The 17,846-nt window shown below is 46.6% G+C and overlaps 1 protein-coding gene across 2 annotated transcripts in view; it reads left to right on the forward strand.

Annotated features, from left to right (window-relative positions):
• Nucleotides 1-17,846, forward strand: part of OSBPL1A (oxysterol binding protein like 1A) — a 537,997-nt gene that overhangs the window by 144,891 nt on the left and 375,260 nt on the right. For both annotated transcript variants that reach the window (XM_063923609.1, XM_063923608.1), the window contains one exon: nucleotides 8,419-8,541. In XM_063923609.1, coding sequence (XP_063779679.1) covers nucleotides 8,419-8,541 — 123 coding nt within the window. The remainder of the gene's footprint in view (nucleotides 1-8,418; nucleotides 8,542-17,846) is intronic.

The raw sequence follows: 17,846 nt of genomic DNA on the forward strand, positions 1-17,846 counted from the left end.
GCCAGTGTTAGAAGCACACAAAGGAGGTATGCTGCTTGTAACAGCCAGTGTTAGAAGCACACGATGGAGGTATGCTGCTTTTATCAGCCAGTGTTAGAAGCACACGATGGAGGTATGCTGCTTGTAACAGCCAGTGTTAGAAGCACACAAGGGAGGTATGCTGCTTGTAACAGCCAGTGTTAGAAGCACACAAGGGAGGTATGCTGCTTGTAACAGCCAGTGTTAGAAGCACACAAGGGAGGTATGCTGCTTTTATCAGCCAGTGTTAGAAGCACACAAAGGAGGTATGCTGCTTGTAACAGCCAGTGTTAGAAGCACACGATGGAGGTATGCTGCTTTTATCAGCCAGTGTTAGAAGCACACAAGGGAGGTATGCTGCTTGTAACAGCCAATGTTAGAAGCACACAAGGGAGGTATGCTGCTTTTATCAGCCAGTGTTAGAAGCACACAATGGAGGTATGCTGCTTTTATCAGCCAGTGTTAGAAGCACACAAGGGAGGTATGCTGCTTTTATCAGCCAGTGTTAGAAGCACACAAGGGAGGTATGCTGCTTGTAACAGCCAATGTTAGAAGCACACAAGGGAGGTATGCTGCTTGTAACAGCCAGTGTTAGAAGCACACAAAGGAGGTATGCTGCTTGTAACAGCCAGTGTTAGAAGCACACGATGGAGGTATGCTGCTTTTATCAGCCAGTGTTAGAAGCACACGATGGAGGTATGCTGCTTTTATCAGCCAGTGTTAGAAGCACACAAGGGAGGTATGCTGCTTTTATCAGCCAGTGTTAGAAGCACACAAGGGAGGTATGCTGCTTGTAACAGCCAATGTTAGAAGCACACAAGGGAGGTATGCTGCTTGTAACAGCCAGTGTTAGAAGCACACAAAGGAGGTATGCTGCTTGTAACAGCCAGTGTTAGAAGCACACAATGGAGGTATGCTGCTTTTATCAGCCAGTGTTAGAAGCACACAATGGAGGTATGCTGCTTTTATCAGCCAGTGTTAGAAGCACACAAGGGAGGTATGCTGCTTGTAACAGCCAGTGTTAGAAGCACACAAGGGAGGTATGCTGCTTGTAACAGCCAGTGTTAGAAGCACACAAAGGAGGTTTCTCTATCGTCCTAGTGGATGCTGGGGTTCCTGAAAGGACCATGGGGAATAGCGGCTCCGCAGGAGACAGGGCACAAAAAGTAAAGCTTTTTCCGATCAGGTGGTGTGCACTGGCTCCTCCCCCTATGACCCTCCTCCAGACTCCTGTTAGATTTTTGTGCCCGGCCGAGAAGGGTGCAATCTAGGTGGCTCTCCTAAAGAGCTGCTTAGAAAAAGTTTAGCTAGGTTTTTTATTTTACAGTGATTCCTGCTGGCAACAGGATCACTGCAGCGAGGGACTGAGGGGAGAAGGAGTCAACTCACCTGCGTGCAGGATGGATTGGCTTCTTGGCTACTGGACATCAAGCTCCAGAGGGACGATCACGGGTACAGCCTGGATGGTCACCGGAGCCACGCCGCCGGCCCCCTTGCAGATGCTGAAGACAGAAGAGGTCCAGAATCGGCGGCTGAAGACTCCTGCAGTCTTCAAAAGGTAGCGCACAGCACTGCAGCTGTGCGCCATTTTCCTCTCAGCACACTTCACACGGCAGTCACTGAGGGTGCAGGGCGCTGGGAGGGGGGCGCCCTGGGAGGCAAAATGATTACCTATAAAGGCTAAAAATACCTCACATATAGCCCTAGAGGCTATATGGAGATATTTAACCCCTGCCTGATTTCTCTAAATAGCGGGAGACGAGCCCGCCAGAAAAGGGGCGGGGCCTATCTCCTCAGCACACGGCGCCATTTCCTCTCACAGCTCCGCTGGTCAGGACGGCTCCCAAGTCTCTCCCCTGCACTGCACTACAGAAACAGGGTAAAACAGAGAGGGGGGGGCACATTTATGGCGATAATTTGATATAACAAAGCAGCTATAAGGGAGCACTTATTATAAGGCTATCCCTGATATATATATAGCGCTTTTGGTGTGTGCTGGCAAACTCTCCCTCTGTCTCCCCAAAGGGCTAGTGGGTCCTGTCTTCGTTAGGAGCATTCCCTGTGTGTCTGCTGTGTGTCGGTACGTGTGTGTCGACATGTATGAGGACGATATTGGTGTGGAGGCGGAGCAATTGCCAAATATGAGGATGTCACCCCCTAGGGAGTCGACACCGGAATGGATGCCTTTATTTATGGAACTACGGGATAGTGTCAACACGCTAAAGCAGTCGTTTGACGACATGAGGCGGCCGGACAATCAATTAGTGCCTGTCCAGGCGACTCAAACACCGTCAGGGGCTGTAAAACGCCCTTTGCCTCAGTCGGTCGACACAGACCCAGACACGGGCGATGACTCCAGTGGTGACGGTGACGAATCAACCGTATTTTCCAGTAGGGCCACACGTTATATGATTTTGGCAATGAAGGAGGCGTTACATTTAGCTGATACTACAGGTACCACTAAACAGGGTATTATGTGGGGTATGAAAAAACTACCTATAGTTTTTCCTGAATCAGAAGAATTAAATGACGTGTGTAATGAAGCGTGGGTTGCCCCTGATAAAAAACTGATAATTTCAAAGAAATTATTGGCATTATACCCTTTCCCGCCAGAGGTTAGGGAGCGCTGGGAAACACCTCCTAGGGTGGACAAGGCGCTAACACGCTTATCTAAACAAGTGGCGTTACCCTCTCCTGAGACGGCCGCACTTAAAGATCCATCAGATAGGAGGATGGAAAATATCCAAAAAAGTATATACACACATGCAGGTGTTATACTACGACCAGCTGTAGCGACTGCCTGGATGGGCAGTGCTGGGGTAGTTTGGTCAGAGTCCCTGATTGAAAATATTGATACCCTGGACAGGGACAATATTTTACTGTCGTTAGAACAAATAAAGGATGCATTTCTTTATATGCGTGATGCACAGAGGGATATCTGCACACTGGCATCACGGGTAAGTGCTATGTCCATTTCGGCCAGAAGAGCTTTATGGACGCGACAGTGGTCAGGTGATGCGGATTCAAAACGGCATATGGAAGTTTTGCCGTATAAAGGGGAGGAGTTATTTGGAGTCGGTCTATCAGATTTGGTGGCCACGGCTACAGCCGGGAAATCCACCTTTCTACCTCAAGTCACTCCCCCACAGAAAAAGGCACCGACTTTTCAACCGCAGCCCTTTCGTTCCTTTAAAAATAAGAGAGCAAAGGGCTATTCATATCTGCCACGAGGCAAAGGTCGAGGGAAGAGACAGCAACACGCAGCTCCTTCCCAGGAACAGAAGCCCTCCCCGGCTTCTACAAAAGCCTCAGCATGACGCTGGGGCTCCTCAAGCGGACTCGGGGATGGTGGGCGGTCGTCTCAAAAATTACAGCGCGCAGTGGGCTCACTCGCAGGTAGATCCCTGGATCCTGCAGATAATATCTCAAGGGTACAGGTTGGAATTAGAGACGGATCCACCTCGCCGTTTCCTGAAGTCTGCTTTACCAACGTCCCCCTCCGAAAGGGAGACGGTTTTGGAAGCCATTCACAAGCTGTACTCTCAGCAGGTGATAGTCAAGGTACCTCTTCTACAACAAGGGAAGGGGTATTATTCCACTCTTTTTGTGGTACCGAAGCCGGATGGCTCGGTAAGGCCTATTCTAAATCTGAAGTCCTTGAACCTGTACATAAAGAAGTTCAAGTTCAAAATGGAGTCACTCAGAGCAGTGATAGCGAACCTGGAAGAGGGGGACTTTATGGTATCCTTGGACATCAAGGATGCGTATCTCCACGTTCCAATTTACCCCTCACACCAGGGGTACCTCAGGTTCGTTGTACAAAACTGTCACTATCAGTTTCAGACGCTGCCGTTCGGATTGTCCACGGCACCTCGGATCTTTACAAAGGTAATGGCCGAGATGATGATTCTTCTTCGAAGAAAAGGCGTATTAATTATCCCATACTTGGACGATCTCCTAATAAGGGCGAGGTCCAGAGAACAGCTAGAGATGGGATTAGCACTGTCTCAAGAAGTGCTAAAACAGCACGGGTGGATTCTGAATATTCCAAAATCCCAGTTAATGCCGACAACTCGTCTGCTGTTCATAGGGATGATTCTGGACACGGTTCAGAAAAAGGTTTTTCTCCCGGAGGAAAAAGCCAAGGAGTTATCCGAGCTTGTCAGGAACCTCCTAAAACCAGGAAAGGTGTCTGTACATCAATGCACAAGAGTCCTGGGAAAAATGGTGGCTTCTTACGAAGCAATTCCATTCGGCAGATTCCACGCAAGAATTTTCCAAAGGGATCTGTTGGACAAATGGTCAGGGTCGCATCTTCAGATGCACCTACGGATAACCCTGTCTCCAAGGACAAGGGTGTCTCTTCTGTGGTGGTTGCAGAGTCCTCATCTATTGGAGGGCCGCAGATTCGGCATACAGGATTGGATCCTGGTGACCACGGACGCCAGCCTGAGAGGCTGGGGAGCAGTCACACAAGGAAGAAACTTCCAGGGAGTATGGACGAGCCTGGAAACGTCTCTTCACATAAACATTCTGGAACTAAGAGCAATATACAATGCTCTAAGCCAGGCAGAACCTCTGCTTCAGGGAAAACCGGTGTTGATCCAGTCGGACAACATCACGGCAGTCGCCCATGTGAACAGACAGGGCGGCACAAGAAGCAGGAGTGCAATGGCAGAAGCTGCAAGGATTCTTCGCTGGGCAGAGAATCATGTGATAGCGCTATCAGCAGTGTTCATCCCGGGAGTGGACAACTGGGAAGCAGACTTCCTCAGCAGACACGATCTTCACCCGGGAGAGTGGGGACTTCATCCAGAAGTCTTCCACATGCTGGTAACCCGTTGGGAAAGACCAATGGTGGACATGATGGCGTCTCGCCTCAACAAAAAACTGGACAGGTATTGCGCCAGGTCAAGAGATCCGCAGGCAATAGCTGTGGACGCGCTGGTAACGCCTTGGGTGTACCAGTCGGTGTATGTGTTTCCTCCTCTGCCTCTCATACCAAAAGTATTGAGAATTATACGGCAAAGAGGCGTAAGAACGATACTAGTGGTTCCGGATTGGCCAAGAAGGACTTGGTACCCGGAACTTCAAGAGATGATCACGGAAGATCCGTGGCCTCTACCTCTAAGGAGGGACTTGCTTCAGCAGGGTCCCTGTCTGTTTCAAGACTTACCGCGGCTGCGTTTGACGGCATGGCGGTTGAACGCCGGATCCTAATGGAAAAAGGCATGCCGGAAGAAGTCATTCCTACTTTGATTAAAGCAAGGAAAGAAGTAACCGTGCAACATTATCACCGAATTTGGCGAAAATATGTTGCGTGGTGCGAAGATCGGAGTGCTCCGACGGAGGAATTTCAACTGGGTCGATTCCTACATTTCCTGCAATCAGGATTGTCTATGGGTCTCAAATTGGGATCTATTAAGGTTCAAATTTCGGCCCTGTCGATTTTCTTTCAAAAAGAATTGGCTTCAGTCCCTGAAGTCCAGACCTTTGTTAAGGGAGTGCTGCATATACAGCCTCCTGTGGTGCCTCCAGTGGCACCGTGGGATCTCAATGTAGTTTTGGATTTTCTAAAATCTCATTGGTTTGAACCACTAAATAAGGTGGATTTGAAATATCTCACTTGGAAAGTGACCATGCTTCTAGCCCTGGCTTCTGCCAGGAGAGTGTCAGAATTGGCAGCTTTATCTTACAAAAGCCCATATCTGATTTTCCATTCGGACAGGGCAGAACTGCGGACTCGTCCGCATTTTCTCCCTAAGGTGGTGTCAGCATTTCATCTGAACCAGCCTATTGTAGTGCCTGCGGCTACAAGTGACTTGGAGGACTCCAAGTTACTGGACGTTGTCAGAGCATTAAAAATATATATTGCAAGAACAGCTGGAGTCAGAAAATCTGACTCGTTGTTTATATTGTATGCACCCAACAAGATGGGTGCTCCTGCGTCTAAGCAGACGATTGCTCGTTGGATCTGTAGCACAATCCAACTGGCACATTCTGTGGCAGGCCTGCCACAGCCTAAATCTGTAAAGGCCCACTCCACAAGGAAGGTGGGCTCATCTTGGGCGGCTGCCCGAGGGGTCTCGGCATTACAACTTTGCCGAGCAGCTACGTGGTCAGGGGAGAACACGTTTGTAAAATTTTACAAATTTGATACTCTGGCTAAGGAGGACCTGGAGTTCTCTCATTCGGTGCTGCAGAGTCATCCGCACTCTCCCGCCCGTTTGGGAGCTTTGGTATAATCCCCATGGTCCTTTCAGGAACCCCAGCATCCACTAGGACGATAGAGAAAATAAGATTTTACTTACCGATAAATCTATTTCTCGGAGTCCGTAGTGGATGCTGGGCGCCCATCCCAAGTGCGGATTATCTGCATAAATTGTACATAGTTATTGTTAACTTATTCGGGTTATTGTTGTAGGAAGCCATCTTTCAGAGGCTCCGCTGTTATCATACTGTTAACTGGGTTTAGATCACAAGTTGTACGGTGTGATTGGTGTGGCTGATATGAGTCTTACCCGGGATTCAAAATCCTCCCTTATTGTGTACGCTCGTCCGGGCACAGTACCTAACTGGAGTCTGGAGGAGGGTCATAGGGGGAGGAGCCAGTGCACACCACCTGATCGGAAAAAGCTTTACTTTTTGTGCCCTGTCTCCTGCGGAGCCGCTATTCCCCATGGTCCTTTCAGGAACCCCAGCATCCACTACGGACTCCGAGAAATAGATTTATCGGTAAGTAAAATCTTATTATGCTGCTTGTAACAGCCAGTGTTAGAAGCACACGATGGAGGTATGCTGCTTTTATCAGCCAGTGTTAGAAGCACACGATGGAGGTATGCTGCTTTTATCAGCCAGTGTTAGAAGCACACAAGGGAGGTATGCTGCTTTTATCAGCCAGTGTTAGAAGCACACAAGGGAGGTATGCTGCTTGTAACAGCCAATGTTAGAAGCACACAAGGGAGGTATGCTGCTTGTAACAGCCAGTGTTAGAAGCACACAAAGGAGGTATGCTGCTTGTAACAGCCAGTGTTAGAAGCACACAAGGGAGGTATGCTGCTTGTAACAGCCAGTGTTAGAAGCACACAAAGGAGGTATGCTGCTTGTAACAGCCAGTGTTAGAAGCACACGATGGAGGTATGCTGCTTTTATCAGCCAGTGTTAGAAGCACACGATGGAGGTATGCTGCTTTTATCAGCCAGTGTTAGAAGCACACAAGGGAGGTATGCTGCTTTTATCAGCCAGTGTTAGAAGCACACAAGGGAGGTATGCTGCTTGTAACAGCCAATGTTAGAAGCACACAAGGGAGGTATGCTGCTTGTAACAGCCAGTGTTAGAAGCACACAAAGGAGGTATGCTGCTTGTAACAGCCAGTGTTAGAAGCACACAATGGAGGTATGCTGCTTTTATCAGCCAGTGTTAGAAGCACACAAGGGAGGTATGCTGCTTGTAACAGCCAATGTTAGAAGCACACAAGGGAGGTATGCTGCTTGTAACAGCCAGTGTTAGAAGCACACAATGGAGGTATGCTGCTTTTATCAACCAGTGTTAGAAGCACACAAGGGAGGTATTCTGCTTGTAACAGCCAATGTTAGAAGCACACAAGGGAGGTATGCTGCTTGTAACAGCCAGTGTTAGAAGCACACAAGGGAGGTATGCTGCTTTTATCAGCCAGTGTTAGAAGCACACAAGGGAGGTATGCTGCTTGTAACAGCCAGTGTTAGAAGCACACAATGGAGGTATGCTGCTTTTATCAGCCAGTGTTAGAAGCACACAATGGAGGTATGCTGCTTTTATCAGCCAGTGTTAGAAGCACACAAGGGAGGTATGCTGCTTGTAACAGCCAGTGTTAGAAGCACACAAGGGAGGTATGCTGCTTGTAACAGCCAATGTTAGAAGCACACAAGGGAGGTATGCTGTTTTTATCAGCCAGTGTTAGAAGCACACAAGGGAGGTATGCTGCTTGTAACAGCCAATGTTAGAAGCACACAAGGGAGGTATGCTGCTTGTAACAGCCAGTGTTAGAAGCACACAAGGGAGGTATGCTGCTTGTAACAGCCAATGTTAGAAGCACACAATGGAGGTATGCTGCTTTTATCAGCCAGTGTTAGAAGCACACAAGGGAGGTATGCTGCTTGTAACAGCCACTGTTAGAAGCACACAAGGGAGGTATGCTGCTTGTAACAGCCAGTGTTAGAAGCACACAAGGGAGGTATGCTGCTTGTAACAGCCAGTGTTAGAAGCACACAAGGGAGGTATGCTGCTTGTAACAGCCAGTAATAGAAATATTTCCCAAATAAACACATTTAGTATAAATGGTTGAGATTTATTCTTCGTCATTGTCCTTATTCTTTATACTGAAAATATCTTTGTTTTCTTGCAACAATATTTAACTTTTAGGAGTGGCTGTCTGCCATTGAGGAACATTCTGCTTACAGCACCCACTACTGTTCTCAAGACCAGCTCAGTGACGATGAAGACGAAGATCTGGTACCTGTAGGAGACTTGAAGGAGTCACTTGAGGTAATTGTTATTTAACTGTAAAGCAAATCTATCTACTTGACCTGCAATCTTTTAAATTGCTTTAGGCAATGAGTGTGGTTCTCCTCCATAATACACTGACTTTTCTATATTACTTGAATGTTCCCCTTTCCCATTGCATTGTTCCCCATTCCCATTTCATAAACAGCTGAGACAGCGTTTTACTGTGTGTGCAGCTACAGTCCCTCATTTGAGGCATTGCATACTGTTTCACGTGTTGGTTAGGTACAACATTTACATATGAAGAGTTGCAGCAGGGTCCAGCACCACTTTCGGATTTATTTCACCCTTACTATTAAATCATGGGCTGTTTTTGGATATAGAGTGCATTGTGCAACATTGGTCAAGTTTTGCACCAAAAGGGTGAGAGTAAAATGATGCCACAAAGGTACATGTTTTGCAGGTTGCAGAGCAATGTATACAGGTATGCAGAGGTAACATGTTCCAGGTATACACCAGATGAGAATCGTAGTATATACACCTGGCAGGAGATGTGGCTTACTAGTGTTGATAGTAAATGCAACAGCTCCATTGCACACTTTATACAAAATACACTAAAATATACTGTACATAATGTAGTACTCTATATATACACATACATACATACATACATACATACATACATACATACATACATACTTCATTTAAAACCCTATGGGCCTAATTCTGGGTTGATCGCAGCAGGAACTTTGTTAGCAGTTGGGCAAAACCATGTGCACTGCAGGGGAGGCAGATATAACACGTGCAGAGAGCGTTAGATTTGGGTGTGGTGTGTTCAATCTGCAATCTAAATTGCAGTGTAAAAATAAAGCAGCCAGTATTTACCCTGCACAGAAACAATATAACCCACCCAAATCTAACTCTCTCTGCAAATGTTATATCTGTCCCCCCTGCAGTGCATATGGTTTTGCCCAATTGCTAACAAATTTGATGCAGCGATCAACTCAGATATACACTTTTGGAGGCTACCACACTTTCCTAGGGTTAAGAATCAGAAGTGTCTGCCCCTCATTAGCATCATTCATGTTTATTTTGCACCCGCAGTACATACACCTCCTGACAGGGGCATATTTTCTGTGGTTTGCATGAACCCGCCTTTACTGTACTTTGGGCAAACTTGCACGCATACTCCATTTTCTGGCCCGTCTTTGTAAGTGTAAGCTGTTGCAAGCAACAAATGTGTCCCAGTCGGATTTAAGCTGAACTTATTACATTCTTGCTTCCAGAGTCCCACTTGGGTATCTACAGATCAGAGTGTTTCTTATGACAGTAGCAGCGCATCAGTATGAAATGCAGCGCATGTAGGGGGTAATTCAGAGTTGATCACAGCAGCAAATTTGTTAGCAGTTGGGAAAAACCATGTTGCACTGCAGGTGGGGCATATATAACATTTGCAGAGAGAGTTAGATTTGGGTGGGTTATTTTGTTTATGTGCAAGGTAAATAGTGGCTGCTTTATTTTCTTTTTCATCCACTAGGGGTCACTGGAGTACTCTTGGGATATGGACGGATTCCGCAGGAACAAGGCACTGAATAATTAAATTTAGAACTCTCCTCCCCTCCATATCCCAGAGTACCTCAGTGTTTTTTCTGTGCTCATAGTAGCAACAAGGCTTGTGTGGAATTTATCCACACTATTTTTGAATTTTTATTTTTAGCTTTATTTTTGATTTTTTCTTTTTTACAACATTTTCCACATTCCTTCCCCCCTTCCAATAGGCGTGGGTCTGGGATAGTGGAAGCTGCTACAAGCAGCTGTGGCGTGTCGGGCCTCTCTAAAAAGAGCTCCCTCACAACCACGTGCAGGCCTACCTGCAGGAAAGGCTGGACGGAGCTTACAGAAGAAGCCCCGTCATAGCCCCTCACCATAGGCGTCCAGGTATGTTGGGGACGGGGCGGTCAGCTCACGCTGCCGCCCCGCTGTGTGGGGACACTGTTGTGAAGCGCCGAGCCGCCGCCGCTTCCAGGACACCGCCGCAGGTCACCGCCGCTTTGTGAGCACCTGCCGCCGCTACCTGGTCACCGCCGCTATGTGCTGCTTCCCGCCGCTCACAGAGCCGCGCCGGCCGCATTCACCACATAGTCGCCGCTCCACGGCTCTATGCGGCGTGCTCCCCGGCTCCCGCTCCACAGCTCCCTTTACCTCAGCTCCCCGCATGTAAGCCCCGGCTCCGTGTAATAGACAGCGATACACGGAGCATGGGGGGGGGGGGGGAGAAGCACACACACAAGGGGGGAGAAGTGTGCCCATAGCAGCAGCAGAACGCTGAATGGGTTATTAGATAGATAGGCTATTAAGTCTTTGTTAACAGGATTATTCACTGGTTATATTTGTTTGCAAACAGGTATAGCTTTGTTTTATACTGTAAGCATGGGGGGGGGGGCATTTTAACCATGCTTCCTGTTTCTTTCCTGTTGTGATTCGGGAACGTTCCTGAACTACGTCTCTACTCCTCCGGACAGGGTGTTAGTGGGAATTTGGGATCAGATTTCATATAGATTGGCGTGCACTGGACTTGGCCAGATATATATATATATATATATATATATATATATATATATATATATATATATATATATATATATATATAGATATATATAGATATATATATATAGAGAGACACCTTAGTACTATTTTACGGAGTCGTGCAAGTTGTCTGTCTTTGTATTTTGTGTTGTCTGTCTGCATAATGAGTAAGGCACCAGCAAAAACAAAAAAGCCGTTTCACTGCCATGTCTGTAAGAGTGTGTTACCGGATGGATCTACCACATGTACAGTATGTTTTGGGGATGCAGCTACGAATACAAGTTCGGCACCGGTTTCAAAGCCGGTTTCATCCCCGGACCCTCCATGGGCTATGCTAGCAGATGTCCTGGCTGGATTGCAATCAGAATTGGCCGACGCTCGACAAGAGCGGGAAGCGGCAAGATCTGAGTCTAGGGTGAGACCGCTAGAACTACCGGAGGGGTCTCAGCCTTTCCAAAAGTCCAAGTCCACTTTGGGTAGAAGGGATAAATTTCATTTGTCTTATGATTTACCAGTTGATGCTATGTTGCATTCTGACAATTCTATGCCAGACCTCATTGCGCAAGATGAGGGTGAGGAGGGCGAAGTAGACCAGCAGTCAGATAGTGACGATTTTGACAGCCCGGGCATTGATCATCTCATCAGAGAGGTGCGTCAGTCTCTGAAGTTTACAGAAACTGAGGAGCCTCTGACAAATGATGAAGTCGTCTTTACTAAACGACAGAGAACTCCAATGTATTTTCCTGTTTCAGAATCTCTTAATAAGATGTTACTAGAAACACGAAAGAATCCGGATAAACTGTTTTCTATACCTCGCAGATTTAAGTCTAGTTACCCGTTTCCAGAGTCTGTGACAGCTACATGGGAGAATCCGCCATTGGTGGATTCGTCTGTGTCTAAACTTACAAAGAAATTAACCATACCAGTACCAACTGCTACTACGCTTAAAGACCCTTCGGACCGTAAAATAGAAGCTATGCTAAAGTCCATGTATATAGCAGCAGGAGTGTTGCTTAGACCTGGGTTGGTTGGCATTTGGGTAACTAAAGCGCTAATGGTATGTATAACGGAACTCAAGTCTGCCCTACGTGACGATCACCTTATACTTCTCTCTGATCAAATCTGGGAAGTTGCTGATTATCTATGCACAGCTTCTACTGACGTCTGTCAGCTCACTTCTCGCCTTTCATCGTCGCTAGTTACAGCACGACGAGCTCGCTGGCTGCGTTCTTGGCAAGCGGAGGCGGAGGTCAAAAGAGGTATAGAGGCGTTACCTTACGGTGGCGAGAAGTTGTTTGGTCCTGAATTGGACAAATGGATTTCTGAGGCCACGGGAGGAAAGTCTGTTTTCTTACCATTGTCTCCAACGGTACCTAGACGGAGATACTCTGGTCCTGCGTTCAAATCCTTTAGACCTCAGTCCTTTCGCGGGCGTGGCAGAGGAACAGCCACGCCTGGTAGACGAGGTCGAGGACGTGGTTTCCAACAAACCAACACCAGTCGTCAGGACGCTAAGGTCATCGACAAGCCAGTGGCATGACGGGCTCCCAGCCCATCTCGGATCTCCAATTGTGGGAGCACGCATTCAGACGTTCCAGTTGGCGTGGCTCCAGACGTCCACAGATGGGTGGATCTGCAATTTAGTGTTAAAAGGTTACAAAATAGAGTTCGACTGTCTCCCGCCACTGCGGTTTTTCAAGACTGGACTGCCTGTGTCGGAAGACAAGAGGACGGTTCTGCAAATTGCCATTCAGTCTCTGCTGGATTCAGCAGTTTTGATTCCGGTCCCTGTACATCAACAAGGTCAGGGTTATTATTCCAGTCTGTTTGTGGTACCAAAGCCGGATGGCTCGGTCAGGCCAATATTGAACTTAAAGGGCCTCAATCAGTACGTCACTTACTACAGATTCAAGATGGAATCTCTGCGGTCAGTAATTGCAGGTTTAGAGCCACAGGAATTCATGATTGCGCTGGATCTCAAGGATGCGTACTTACACATTCCGATTTGGCCACCTCATCAGAGGTTCTTGCGGTTTGCAATACGGCAGAACCATTACCAGTTTCAGGCTCTACCGTTTGGCCTCTCGTCAGCGCCTCGGGTATTCACCAAGGTGATGTCTGTGATGATAGCTCATCTCAGATCCCTGGGAGTGATAATAGTTCCGTACTTGGACGATTTGCTAATCAAAGCTCCGTCTCAACAGATGCTCCTCCAACATGCGTTGCTGACGTACAATGTATTTGTTCAGCACGGTTGGATTGTCAACTTCAAGAAATCACATCTGATTCCGTCTCAACGACTTCAATTCCTAGGTATGATTCTCGATACGGTAAATCAAAGAATTTACCTACCAGAACAGAAAGCACAGGTCATTCGTCATCTGGTACAATTAGTGCTCAAGCCACACACAGTCTCGGTACATTTGTGCATTCGCCTCTTAGGCACAATGGTGGCTGCTTTCGAAGCGCTTCAGTTCGGGAGATTTCACTCACGTCCTTTTCAACTGGATGTGCTCGCACAGTGGTCGGGCTTGCATCTGCAGATTCACCACAAGGTGAGGTTGTCGCCACGGGCAAGAGTGTCTCTACTCTGGTGGCTCAAAGTACCCAATCTAACTGCAGGGAAACGGTTCTAACGATGGACGCGAGTCTCAGAGGTTGGGGAGCTGTAATTCAAAATTGTCAGCTCCAGGGTCTCTGGGCGGATCACGAAAGATTGCTGCTTATAAATGTCCTGGAACTCCGGGCAATTTACAATGCGCTACGACAAGCAGTAAACATGCTTTGGTCTCAGACTGTCCAGGTGCAGTCAGACAATGCGACGGCGGTCGCATACATCAACAAACAAGGAGGAACGAGAAGCCGCATGGCAATACGGGAAGTAGCTCAAATCCTCAATTGGGCCGAGCATCACCAAGTGATATTGTCGGCAGTGTTCATTCCGGGAGTGGACAACTGGAAGGCGGATTATCTCAGCCGGCGGGATTTTCATCCAGGAGAATGGGCATTAAATCCAGAAGTGTTTCACATGTTGGTCCAGAGGTGGGGTTACCCTCAAGTGGACCTGATGGTATCTCGCCACAATCACCAAACTCCCCAGTATGTGTCCAGAACGCAAGATCCAAAGGCAGTGGCGGTGGATGCTCTCACCATCGCGTGGCCGTACAGCCTCGTGTACCTGTTTCCACCGTTTCCGCTGCTCCCTCTGTTGCTAAAACGGATCAAAAGAGAGTCCGCCACGGTCATACTAGTGGCGCCTCATTGGCCTCGGAGAGCTTGGTTCTCGGATCTCCGCGGACTTCTCGCAGACGATCCTTGGCCGCTCCCACTACGTCCGGTCCTGTTACAACAGGGTCCGTTCCTTTACCACGATTTTAGCGCGGCTGCGTTTGACGGGGTGGCTGTTGAGACCGCCCTCTTAAGAAAAGAGGGCATTCCAGATTCGGTTATACCAACCATGTTACGAGCTAGGAAGCCGGTAACGGCAGCTCATTATTACAGAATTTGGCGTACCTACATAGGTTGGTGTGAAGCTCGGAAGTTTCCGACATCATCTTTCAAGTTATCCCGTCTTTTGTTATTTCTACAGACGGGGTTAGATGGAGGACTGCGTTTATCTACACTAAAGGTGCAGGTATCTGCGTTGTCAATTTACTTTCAAAGACGATTGGCTCTATTGCCATCGGTACACACTTTTCTGCAAGGTGTCCTCAGAGTACAGCCTCCATTCATTCCACCTACAGCGCCATGGGACTTGAATCTGGTTTTAGATTTCTTACAGTCCTCATATTTTGAACCCTTACAACAAGTGGATATTAAGTTTCTCACTTGGAAAACAGTTTTTCTACTAGCCTTCGCTTCGGCAAGGCGTGTTTCAGATTTGGGGGCCTTGTCATGCAAGCCACCGTATTTGGTGTTTCATGATGACAGAGCGGAACTTCGGACGAATCCCGCTTTCTTACCAAAGGTAGTGTCATCTTTTCACATCAATCAACCAATAGTAGTTCCTGTGTTGACAGGAAATTCTGGAACCTTGGATGTGGTACGCGCATTACGCGTTTATGTATCCCGAACCTCTACAGTTCGTAAGACGGATACGTTGTTTGTTCTCTATGATGCTGCCAAGATGGGTTGGCCAGCTTCTAAGCAGACCTTATCCAGATGGATTAAACTGACCATTCGTCAGGCTTACCTTCATGCTAGGTTACAGCCGCCTACATCAGTAACAGCTCATTCCACACGTTCTGTGGGAACTTCGTGGGCAGCTGGTCGTGGGGCTTCTACGACGCAGCTTTGCCGTGTGGCTACGTGGTCATCAGTGCACACGTTTGTGCGCTTTTACAAGTTTGATACGTTTGCGGCATCAGCATCTAGCTTTGGCCGCCTAGTGTTACAGGTGCCAAACTGCTCTACCGCCCACGGGGGAAGCTTTGGTAGGTCCCAAGAGTACTCCAGTGACCCCTAGTGGATGAAAAAGAAAATAGGATTTTGGTACTTACCAGGTAAATCCTTTTCTTTGAATCCATAGGGGGCACTGGACGCCCACCCAGAGCAGTTTTACCTGGTTTGTGGTAAGTTCAGGGGATCTTATGGTAACACATTCTCACCGACTGGTTCAAAGTTTCAAGTTCTATCGGTTATAGTGCCAACTGTTTAGTTGTCAGTCACGTTATGTGTCAACTTTATTGTTGTACGTTATGTTATATGTACTTCTCCATTGTCAACCTCTCTATATCTCCTGTTTGGCTCAGTAAAAAACACTGAGGTACTCTGGGATATGGAGGGGAGGAGAGTTCTAAATTTATTTATTCAGTGCCTTGTTCTTGCGGAAGCCGTCCATATCCCAAGAGTACTCCAGTGCCCCCTATGGATTCAAAGAAAAGGATTTACCTGGTAAGTACCAAAATCCTATTTTTACACTTCAATTTAGATTTCAGTTTGAACACACCCAACCCAAATCTAACTCTCTCTGCACGTTACATCTGCCCCCCCCCCCCTGCAGTGCACATGGTTTTGCCCAACTGCTAACAAATTTGCTGCTGCGATCAACTCTGAATTAGGCTCGTAATCTCTGCATGTTTAGAACAAATTCTGATTGTTTCTGGACAAGGTGTGGCTGCTCAAGCTCGTACATGGTGTATAAAGGGGACATAGGCTTATGTAATAGTGCTTACATTTAACCGTCTTTGCAAAGTATGATTATGATCTGCTGTTTTAGTATTTTGTGTAATAAACTTACTCTGCTTATCCTTAGCCTTACAAACTTTATTAAGCTGGTAATATATTCTATTTTAGAAAATTGCTTCCTCCTAATATTTGATCCTAACTTCTTAAGTTTCTGAAGATATTGAGTCCTGCTTTACAGCATGTCTAATGTGGTGTTAACATGGGTTATATAGTAGTACTAGGTTTGAGCACTAGAGGGAGCATGTTTTCAGTTTTTGCAATTTGCTTGAGAAACGAATTGTGTAGATCAATTCTTTCCATTGAAGTGAACACACAATTCTACATTGTTCTTTTTAATGCAATGACAGCCATTGTAGTGTTGCCAGAAGATCACCAGTGCAGTTTAAATCATTTTTTATCTTGTATTAATGTAATTATATTGAGAAGCCAGTGCTTTTATAATATGAAGCAAAGTTTTACAATTTAAGGCCTTGACAGCACTATCACATCACACTTTAAAAGGGGTGAAGACTTTATTGAACCTTCACTCCAAATAGGCGATTGTACTGTGTGTGTTGTACATGCCTTCCCACCTAGTTCAACCTCCAACTGTTTCCCCCATCCTTGTAGAATGTAAGTTCTCGGGCAGGGCCCTTTCCCCTTGCGTTATCCTTACCACCAGTGCTCCATGTCTTTTGTCTCCTTCTCCCCTTCAGCAACTTTGACACTGTTCACCTATACGATGGATATAATAGGCAGTGTGGGGCTTCTTTCCTGCTGACTGTAGATACAACAAGCTACCCTTTCCCTGTACTTATCACTGTTCATGGTTTTACTGCAATATTTGCATTTCTGATTTGCATCACTGTTGTGCATTGTATTTATGCTTTGTGTTTAGGTTTTGCTCTTGTGCGGCGCTGTGTACAGTTATGGCACCTAACAAGTAAAAGATCATAATATATTTAAATTGGCTAGACAAATAAAATACAGATGAACGTAAAAATAATTTACTCTGTTTTGGAAATTGTAAAATAGTGGGTGAGGGATGGGTGCTGTAGCACTTTTAGATTTATTTTATACTTTTTAATTTCCTTTAACATTCATTCAGCACTGGTTCTTTAGACTCTTATACAGTTGTGGTTCTGATGTGCATGATCTAGACTCTGATCTGTAGCTACGGCAACATTAACACCATACACTCCATTCATGATCTAACAGCAACCTTGATTATTATACACTGATAAAGTGACATCTCAGTCTGTACACCCCACTCTGTAAGCTTGTCCGTCCTGCTCTACCCCTTCCCTCCCTCTAACCAAAGTTAGCTTACATTCTGACATGCTACACTCTCAAGCATATTGGTATGTATGTGTGGTTTTAATCACATACATGACCAGCATAGCCCCAAACAGAGCAGTGCTCAAATGTGTACAAATTCTATAATGAAGGAAAAAGATGAAAATACTGTGGGATAAGGTGGCGCTCAACTGTTTTTCTCCAGGAATGTAAATGCACACAAATATTGGGGCAGATGTATTAACCTGAAGAAGGCATAAGGAAGTAATAAACCAGTGTTAAGTGCAAGGTGATAAACA

This window comes from Pseudophryne corroboree, chromosome 5, assembly GCF_028390025.1.
Source record: "Pseudophryne corroboree isolate aPseCor3 chromosome 5, aPseCor3.hap2, whole genome shotgun sequence".
In the NCBI taxonomy this organism is placed as follows: domain Eukaryota; kingdom Metazoa; phylum Chordata; class Amphibia; order Anura; family Myobatrachidae; genus Pseudophryne; species Pseudophryne corroboree.